At 36.9% G+C, this 10,503-nt stretch overlaps 1 protein-coding gene across 1 annotated transcript; it reads left to right on the top strand.

Moving 5' to 3' along the window:
- The first annotated feature begins 1,311 nt into the window (after nt 1-1,311).
- On the top strand, nt 1,312-10,148 carry LOC125236368. Its single transcript, XM_048143150.1, has 6 exons — nt 1,312-1,510; nt 2,158-2,314; nt 5,501-5,615; nt 7,116-7,247; nt 7,858-8,074; nt 9,847-10,148. The coding sequence occupies exons 1-6, from the start codon at nt 1,348-1,350 to the stop codon at nt 9,999-10,001; spliced, it is 939 nt and encodes a 312-aa protein (XP_047999107.1). The 5' UTR covers nt 1,312-1,347; the 3' UTR covers nt 10,002-10,148.
- Nucleotides 10,149-10,503: the final 355 nt, after the last annotated feature.

The raw sequence follows: 10,503 nt of genomic DNA, 5'->3' as shown, positions 1-10,503 counted from the left end.
GGGGGACGGTGCGTAACGCATTCCCCACTCTGACAAAAAAAAAGTTAACCCATCAGATATGTATATCAGAGTTGCCAAAGATTTCACAAAATATCGGGTAACGCACTGGATCGTCTTGACAATAGAGGCGTTTTCCGATATTTCTGATAACGACTGTAAACTTGGTACATGTCATATTTTTTTTTTTTTTTTTTTTTTTTTGTCATTTTTTTATGTCATATTGTCATTTCAAAAAAAAATCATAAATATTGACTTGTTTTTAACGCCTGGCCAATTTCACACATATGCCGTAAGCTGCGTTGTACACAATTTGCAGCCAACAAATGCCAAGGAGATTATTATCGGAATGAACTGACGAAAGAACGAGAAAGGACAGGCCGGTATGTCAATTTCTATAGAAAGTGTCATGTGATCTTCGGAATATCAAATGTTTCCTTTTGTACATTCGTTCTAGCGACATGCTTGCATATTGTAGTTTACACTGAGTTTGTTATACCTAGAGATAAAAGTTTAAAATATACAAGAAGAGAAAAAACAAAAAATAAATGCATTCTAAAATAAATTAATAGAGCGTCTCGTCTTCTGGGCGTTTTAGATCTCCCCTGCGCAGTGGCACCAAAGTTGCGTTAAGTAGTATAAAGTTGGCTAGACTCCGACGCTTGGAAGACGCTATGCTAGTCTCTCATGGCTGTAGGACACAGCTCTTCTCTAAACGACATCAACTGCGTAAGTAAAAGGTATGTATACTTCCTCGTACTTGGCTGTCGCGATAACCCAAAATGAGTTTAGGCCTCCAACACAAGAGCACGTCACTTGGCTCGATCTTGAGCGGTCTTTAGCAGCATTCTATTTTCCCGTACCTGGATATAGCATAACTTTGCTAATGAGAATAATCAATGTGGGATATGGGTTAAATTGTGGCGTAAGCGAGAGGCTGGCAACCTGTCACTGCAATGTCAAAGTTTCGTTTTATGTCAAAAGTGCTCTTATTTGCCAAGAGTGGCACTGAAACTTGAGTAGTTTCATGTGCTTTGCTTACCCCTTCATGGGATACAGGCGTGATTGTATGTATGTAATAATCAATATTAGTACTTACTAACCAGAGTTCTGTCATTGTGTACCATTTCACTACTTGCTTCTCTGCGTGTCTTAGAACAATGCATTGCAAAATATTCAACGTGTCATAATTTTCTCACACCATTTCTTACTCGTGATCTTTTTTATAACAATTGTATTCCTTGTAAAACCATTTCCTAGATCATTTACGTCTACATTATCGGACAAGAAGCATCCTTTTCAAGTTATTCTTAAGTCAAATCCTAAGTCAAATTCTTAAGTCAAGTTGACATGGAAATTATTCCTTCAAATCCTGTGCTTGAATTTAATGCTAACCAATTACAGGAAGTTAGAACAATAAATGTTTATGAAGATGCAAAACAAATGAATCAAGCCATAGATGCGTTTGAAGATTGGATTAAGAAGCAGAATCATTTTGCTGTCAAACAATATGGTGAGTTTTTTTTTTTTCATAGGTTTCGCTTAGAATATTACCTACTAGCTTTTGCCCGCGGCTTCGCTCGCGTTAGAAAGAGACAAAAAGTAGCCTTTGTAACTCTCTATCCCTTTAACGAACTCCACTTAAAAAAATACGTCAATTCGTTGCTCCATTTTGCCGTGAAAAACGAACAAACAAACAGACACACACACTTTCCCATTTATGATATTAGTACGGATTAAATTACAGTCAGTCAAAGATACTTTCGCAACGACTTTTACAGTACATAGATCTATTATGCCGTTATGTTACCGATCATTACACAACACGCAACTATGTCAAAAATTGAAATGGTCTGTAAAACGTCGTACGATACATGTCCGAAGAGGGAATTCGCAACAAACGTAACTCGTGTCGATTTAAAACAATTTCTTCGGTCGTGGTTTAATTTCTGGCCACTAGTTTCGGAATCTCTCTTTTCCGCACATTCCGTAATGTACTATAACAGTCTCTCCGGAGCAAATTTAATGTTATTTTAAAGGTAAAATTTCAATTAAATCACTTAAGTCGTTTATTTATTTTAAGCAAGGGCGAGCCTCTCAATATTGTTGCCAACTTTATCCTAGCCTGAGTTTAACTTATCTTGAAAACCTTTTTTACAGATCGAGGGTATCTAGAACGCATGATTATTACTAACAAGGGGTCTATAGAAAGAGCCAAGCAGCGTCTGGACAGAATCTGCACTCTACGGAACCTTATGCCGGAATTTATGTGCAACATTGACATTTTGAATGATTTTAACAATTTACATAAAATTTTGTAAGTATTACTTAAACACAGGGTGGCGACATAATTGAGCCCAGGGGGGTTACCATGACGTGCTAAAGCCGTTCAGTTTAGGTTGAGAGAGAGGGACGGAGCTATGTAACTGCTATAGCTGTGTCCCTTTCTCTCAACCTAAACTGAACGTCTTTAGTACGTCATGGTTACCCCCCAGTTGGCCTAGCCGAAGTGACAATCGTTCACGCTAGGTGCCAATCGAAACGCAGTAGGTCTCAAAAACCATGACATTTTCATTAAGACGCTACGGGAGCGAAAATGCCATAATGGAAAGGAGCCCCCCTTTCAATTTGGGAATTTCAGTTAAATATACCAGTGTATTAACTAGATTTATCGAAAAAAATACATTCATTAAGAACAATTCAGTTAAAAAATATTGCGAAAAAATCTTTAAAATCGAGGTTCCGCTTTCGACTGTTTCCTCCTTCAAAACTTATTTAAACGGAACGTGAGAATCTGAATAACAATGAAATAATCTGTGTCGGATCGTTTAGAATTTTTTGCTAATTGTTACCGATCTTGAGTATCACACCTTTTTTTGAAAAAGGCCGTTTTTAGAAATTTTTGATTGGCTCCAGCTCTTTTAAAATAAAATTAGCAAAAAAATCAAAACGGTCCGACACAGATAAAAATAATAATAATCTGTATATATTTAAAAATATTTTAAGCGGGTTACTCACGTATTAAGTCGATATAGCGTTCGACATGTTTCGGCTCAATTTCGAGAGCCTTTCTCAAGAGTAGCGACACCCCGCCTTTACATGTCGAGAGCGCGACGCATACTCACGCATACATGTCGAACGCTATATCGACTTAATACGTGAGTAACCCGCTTAAAATATTTTTAAATATGTATGAGTCTCACGGGAGTTTTATAGTTAAAATAATAATCTGTGTTGAAAAAAATCATGGCTCTATCATTAAAAACCATGGAGGAAATAGTCGAGAGCGTTTGTATGGAGAATTGACCTGTACCGTATTGTCTTATAGATGAAATTCGCAAAGTATGATAGCTAATGGGGGGTATCCTACAGTCAGCAGCAGAAGTTACGTAACGGGCAAGGTGTTCACAATGATCCTAACACGTTCTTATTGTCTTAAAAACAAGATCGTGTCAAGTTAATTTTGAACACCTTGCCCGCTACGAACTTCTGCTGCTGACTGTACCACAGTTGGTTTGCAGGACACCCGGTCATCAATGACTCATCATCATCATCATCCGCCTGCCCTTGTCCCATTCATTTGCGGTCGGCGCATGCATGTTTTCCGCTTCCATACCTCCCTATAGTCAGTCATCTCATCATTCACTTGTTTTCGCTTCATATCATCTCTCACACAATCCATCCACCTTTACCTCGGTTTTCCTCTCCCATTACTTCCTTCCACACTCATTCGCAATGCCTTTCTCGTCACTTTCATCCCTTCGCATCATATGCCCATACCAGACGATTCGCGCTTACTTTTTCTACGATCGGTGCAATTTTCAGGCTTCCTCTTATATACTCATTCTTTATCTTATCCATTCTTGTTACGCCACACAGGTCACCCGGTATACACATGATATTTGTAAAAAAAGGGGCCCATTGAATAAAATGAGTTTTCCCATACAAACGTGGACCACTCTAATATTTACCTTTATTTAGTGTACCTACTCATTAGCCGCCTTTACACAGTCGCTCTATCGCGCGTTCCCAGAGCGTACAGAATAGCGCGCGCTTAAGCCTGTGCGCGTAATCGCGCGCGATTGCGAAATGTTATTAGTTTTTAACCGACTTCAAAAAAGGAGGAGGTTCTCAATTCGACTGAATGTTTTTTTTTTTTTTTGTATGTTTGTATGTTACTCGATATCTCCGAGAATTTCAAAGGTACACAAGTATTTACGCCTGACGGTAGTAATTTTATGTGGCTGAGCTGATGATGGAAGGTCAACTCCTCAATGGTTAGGAGTTAAAGGATAATTCTTTCACTACTGTACATATATTCGGACTGATACATGTATATAATATCACTAGGAACCACTAAAAATCAACAAATAAATTAACTTTTTAACAAAAAATAAAACCGCCTTCAAAAATAAGCGCGTTACAAAACACGGAGAAACTAAAAAGCAAAAAATAATAAACCTTTGAATTCAGATTTCTTATCGTATTGCAATAATCTAAACATCCAAATTATAAACAAATCAATTATTTTTGGAGTCGGTACCAGCCTGTGTATGGTTGGGTGGGGCAAACAGGCAATAGCAAGGCGACGAACAGGTCTGGTACCGACTACAAAAATAATTGATTTGTTTATAATTTGGATGTTTAGATTATTGCAATACGATAAGAAATCTGAATTCAAAGGTTTATTATTTTTTGCTTTTTAGTTTCTCCGTGTTTTGTAACGCGCTTATTTTTGAAGGCGGTTTTATTTTTTGTTAATTAAGGTTTGTTAGTTAAAGTGGGACTGGGCTGGCCACGTCTGTCGCATGCCGGATGACTTATGGGCCAAGAATACCACGCAGTGGGAGCCTCTCGAGTCAAATCGAGGATCCGGCAGACCTCGTCGGCGATGGCGGGATAACTTAGACTCCTTTTTGAGAGACTGGTCAGTTGTCGCACAAAACCGAGAGGAATGGAAAAAGAGGGGGGAGGCCTTTGCCCAGCAGTGGGACACAATAGGCTCATAATAATAATAATAAGGTTCACGTTCTTTCGCGCGTGATTCCGCGTCGAAGTTTTTGAGAACGGAAAGAGCGTGCCTGTAAAAGCTAATCGTGCGCGATAGACCGCGTTTGTAAAGAGAAAATAAGTCAGCCACTAATTCTTCAGTCCACGAGCGTATGTCCGCCATGTTGCGCGCGCGATCCCCTCCCGTCGGCTTTACATTTACACGCGCATTCTTTCACACGCGATTGCTGTATCACGCGCGATAGAGCGTCTGTGTAAAGGCGGCTATTATTTACCGGTAATCCTGGATTATAACTGATTATTGAAGTGAAACTTATAATGCAACTTCCAACTGACAGCGTTAACCGTTAACTCTCACTGACAGCGTTAAACGTTTAACGATCAGTGTTGCCAACTCGAATTTTGAAATACCCCTTCCTATTTTCATTTCCACATTACGAAGTTTCACTTCTTATGCGCTGAAGGACTCCACACACTATTTTTATTTTTACAGACAAATCGGAGTTCTCCCAAAACCAACAAAGGACAACTACAGAATCACATATGAATCGTTCATTAAATCTGACGAAAGTTATAATGTAACGGATACATTCAAATATACATATCTGGTGAGCAAACTATAAGAAGCTAACTTAAAAGCGAGATTAACAGCATTGACGGTGCAAATGTTAATTTTCTATTCGCGAGAACGCAACATATATTAAATAAATGGCCAGATCCTGTGTTATTTACGACCGGTCTGGCGCAGTCGGTAATGACCCTGCCTGCTACGCCGCGGTCCCGGGTTCGAATCCCGGTAAGGGCATTTATTTGTGTGATGACCATAGATATTTGTTCCTGAGTCATGTTTTCTGTATATAAGTATTTATATAATATATATATCGTGGTCTGGGAACCCACAACACAAGCCTTCTTGAGCTTACCGTGGGCCTCAGTCAATCTTTATTTATTTAAAGTAAAATCCACAATCCTACGGACGAAATTGACAAATGACTGACGGGTAAAGTCTTACCAGGAACAGCAAAATAAAAATAGTGAAAGGGTATATTTCGATAACAATATATCGACAAGTTGTAAAGTACATATAACAGACAAGTTTAAATCAAGAATAAGTAGATATATTAGTTTCAAATAAGTGGTACACATTTTGGTTTGTTTTATATTCGAGGTAGTGCATGTACACCATGCGTTTTTACCCACTAGTTTTAAAACATAAAAAGGTTTCCGAGCCTGTAGGTAAAAAATAAAATACCATGTCCGACGATAATTTTACTAGTTTATTATAAAATATTATTCATTACCAGCGGGTGTATTATGCTTTCAATTTTATCACATATCTATGGGGATAAAGTATTCGTCACGCCATGGAAAGTATATCATAAATATCTATTGCTGCTTTGAAATAAAAAAATATCTCTAATTAGGGGTCTACAGACCTTTTGATCTGTTGAAATCACAGAAAAAGTTGGTATATTGATTATCTGATCAAATTGCCAATTTTATTGTGCCGTCTGAGTGCACCTTAAATATACGATATAATAATAATTTTAATATCGATAAGAACGACACTGGCCAAACTGTGGCAACATTTGTTCACACTTACTTGTCAATTTGGTCCGTAGGATTATGGATTTTACTTTATTTACAATGACGAGCAGATTTATCGAACTGGACAACTGATCTGGCGTAGTCGGTAGTGACCCTGCCTGCCAAGTCGATGGTCCTGGGTTCAAATTCCGGTAAGGGCATTTATTTCTGTGATGAACACGGATATTTGTTTGAGAATCATGGATTTTTTCTATGTATAGTATAAGTAATGTATTTATCCATAGACGTACTATATATAATTATAATCGCCAGGCACACATATTATAAGCTTTGCTTAGTTTGGGGCAAAGAGGATCAAGTATTATAGAGAGTTACTGTCAAAGTAAAATGTGTAATCACAGTGCATAGACTGCCATCTTGACAATTTGGTCCATATTCTATCCGTCTATACGGAGTTGCATATGTCTTTGGTTTGGGACAAGCAAGGTTGATCTAAGGTGTCCCCACAATGTTTTTTATAAATATATTTTGAATATTTTAAAATTTGGATATTCTTACAGATGTTCCAGTACAGTCTCTGCAATGACTATTACGCAGGAATTGAATGCATCGTCGATTTGAGAGAGTATAGCTTCAGTATGTTGAGCACGATAAGTTTTACTGACTTTCACAAAGGAATAACGATGCTGTTGGTAAGTGAAAATACTTAACTCTGTACTTTTAGATGTTTAAGTAAGTTTAGAAAATGATATTTGTTTGGAAAAGTTAGTTTTTAATATAACACATAAAACAACAGAAGGTCTATGGAACATAATTATTTTTGAGCAACTTTTGTGCACCCATATTTTTACACATGATTATACCATCATCATGTATATGTAATTATATATATTAGTCTATCATATTTGCACGCTTTTTATAGGCAAAATAGTTGAACGAAATTGTACCTCTTGACCATCTTACTGTACACTATTTTATGCAAATAAATTACTTACTTACTTACTTACCTTTATATCATTTATAAGTATTTAAAAAAATACATAAGTATTATTATTCAACCGTAGTTTTGTAAATTTATGTTTCATGTCACGATTATATTTGTCTGTGTTAGCTATTATTTCTCCTGCACCAACATATAATATATGTCTCTGTTTAACCCAATGGTGACTGGTAGAGGATGCCTTTTGGCATTAAGTCCGCCATTTGTACATAATTCTTTGGTTGTGAAATAAAGTTTAAATATATAAACAAATAAATAAATACCTCACATGTAATATATACTAAGTCCAATTTTCTTTCCAGCAAACTTTTGGAAGCAGATGTAGATCAATCCACATTATATCCTCCAACAAAATCTTAGACGGAGTTATGTTGCTATTTCGGAAGTGTTTAAGCGATAAGATGAACAAGAGGATACACATACATCATTCTCATGATACACTCTCCCAATTTTTTGACAAATCTGTACTGCCAGTAGAAATTGGTGGAGAATATAAGAAGAGTCTAAAGGAGATATGTGGTAACTCTCTTACAAATATTTAATATTTTTAAAGGTCTTAAAATATTATCTTTGAGGTTTTAAGAAGTATTTTGAGTAGTAGTACTTTAGGTGACTATAGGCACAGTATAATAAAGAGTACTATTGTACTATTTGCTATAGGCAAAAAATAATAGGCTACTAGACTCATAATTATCGAATTTGGCACAAAAAATGAGTCTTCAAACACACTTTTCTTGTTCTTTGTCACGCTTTGCAAGAAAATAATTACATTTCAACAATCATCGATAAAATTGAATCAAATTGAGTGCAAGTTGAGTACAAGGAAAAAAATCCTTTGTCATTATGATTGATAATTCGATTTCCATAGAAAAAAAGACTCGCGTAATAGATATAATAAGTGTGTGTACATATATAATTTCATGATCATCATCATCCTCCTTGCGTTATCCCGGCATTCGCCACGGCTCATGGGAGCCTGGGGTCCGCTTTGACTTATATATCTATAATCTAGATATACAAAATATATCTGTCTAAAAACAACCCTCGCAAACATTTTCTCAGCAACAGAGTGGTCAAAACATGGAACAAACTACCAGAGGACGTGATCTCAGCACTGAATGTTAACCAGTTTAAGAACTGACTAGATAACTACTTAACAAATTTAAAGAACACATCTTAAGAAAGAATTGTTGGATACAGGCAACTATCAGTTGTTATAACTGCCTGCCTGATTAATAAATAATAATAATAATAATATATATTCAACGATCATTGTCCCGATAGTCGTTTCAGCGAACGGTCTCATAGCGAAGAGTCTCGACCAACATCTTAAGAGACTCTCGCTCGGTGGTTGGATCAAGGGTCAGATGCAGAAGGCGGTGATTTTAGACACAGCGCGGATAGTCCGACGGTTCCTCTCTCTGCAGCCCTAACCACCGGCAGCTTGGGCCCTGCCCCGCTGCTGGCGGCCCCCTAGGTTAGGTTTTTTATAATATGTTTATATTTTTTTATTGTTTTGTAAGTGGTTTTGTATTTTACTTTTATATTCGTATTATAAATAACCTAGCCTAAGATTTGAAAGAAATAAAGAGGAATATATATGTACAAATAAATAATAAGAATAATAATATACCTATACTATACATACATACATACATACAATCACGCCTGTGTCCCATGAAGGGGTAGGCAGAGCACATGAAACTACAGGTTTCAGTGCCACTCTTGGCAAATAAGGGGTTGAAAGAAAACGAAACTGACGTTGCAGTGACAGGTTGCCAGCCTCTCGCCTACGCCACAATTTAACCCATATCCCACAGTCGCCTTCTACGACAGCCACGGGAAGAAAGGGGGTGGTGAAATTCTTAACCCGTCAACACACGACCTACTATACATATACTATACATTCACGAATATCGGTTTTCCTAAAACATGAAATCATTTTTAAAGTAGGTATTGCTTTGGCTCGAAGACCCGAAGTTAATCTTGGCCTCCAGCATCAAAGATCGCCATATTTATCTACTTATTCAAAGCCGTCTCGTTTTCAAGGGCGCCGATTTCACTTAGGTCTATTTTTGATTTTTTTTTTAACTTACCCGTTGTACTGTCCCACTGCTGGGCAAAGGCCTCTCCGCTTGATTTCCACTACTCCCTCTGATGTGCTTTTTCTGGCCAGTCACTCATAAAGGTCCTAGTCGTTCTGCCATCTTCGCCTAGGCCTGCCACGTCCCCGCTTCTTTGTCGTTGAATTTAGTTATGTTATTTATTTAACTATAACTCTACTATTACAGATGAATACTTCAAGGAACTCTGCTCAGAATCGAACCTAGCGCGGATGAAAGATTTCGACGCAGCTGTCACCATTGAATCACAGAGAATAAAGGCTTCGTTCAATGAAGAGTATTCCGGCATGCCAGGGTCCTTCAAAAGTTTGTGCGTAGACTAAATACCATAGTTTCAAGATTGAGTTGCCATGCCATTGTAGAAGTCGACTGTGGGATATGGGTTTTACTACCTGTCACTTCAAAATCACTATTTCTTTTTCAGTCCTATAATTGCTAAAAGTGGCACTGTATCTTGAGCAGTGTCAAGTGGGCTTTTTTTTTTAGTCGTTTGCATTTTACCGCGTAATGTACCTGGTGTACATTCTTAATGATATAGTATTGTATTTTGTTGTTATGGTTTAGGATATATAACTTTTTAGATGTATCTAAGTCTAGTTTAAAGTAATAAATAAATAAACCCTTGCATTTAACATTTTTTATTTAACAAATTTTGTAATAACATTTAACTGAATAAATGAAAACCAAACCATTATCTTATTAATATATATTTCTGATATGACTAATCTGTACTTAATTATTCGATATTCATTTGTTACATTTATATTGAATGTTATTAAGTAAGTCCGAAGCCAGCTAAAATAGTTAGTTATTATAAAATAACAG

The sequence above is a fragment of the Leguminivora glycinivorella genome, chromosome 19 (assembly GCF_023078275.1).
Source record: "Leguminivora glycinivorella isolate SPB_JAAS2020 chromosome 19, LegGlyc_1.1, whole genome shotgun sequence".
Lineage (NCBI taxonomy): Eukaryota > Metazoa > Arthropoda > Insecta > Lepidoptera > Tortricidae > Leguminivora > Leguminivora glycinivorella.
This window is presented reverse-complemented; position numbering and strand designations above follow the sequence as displayed.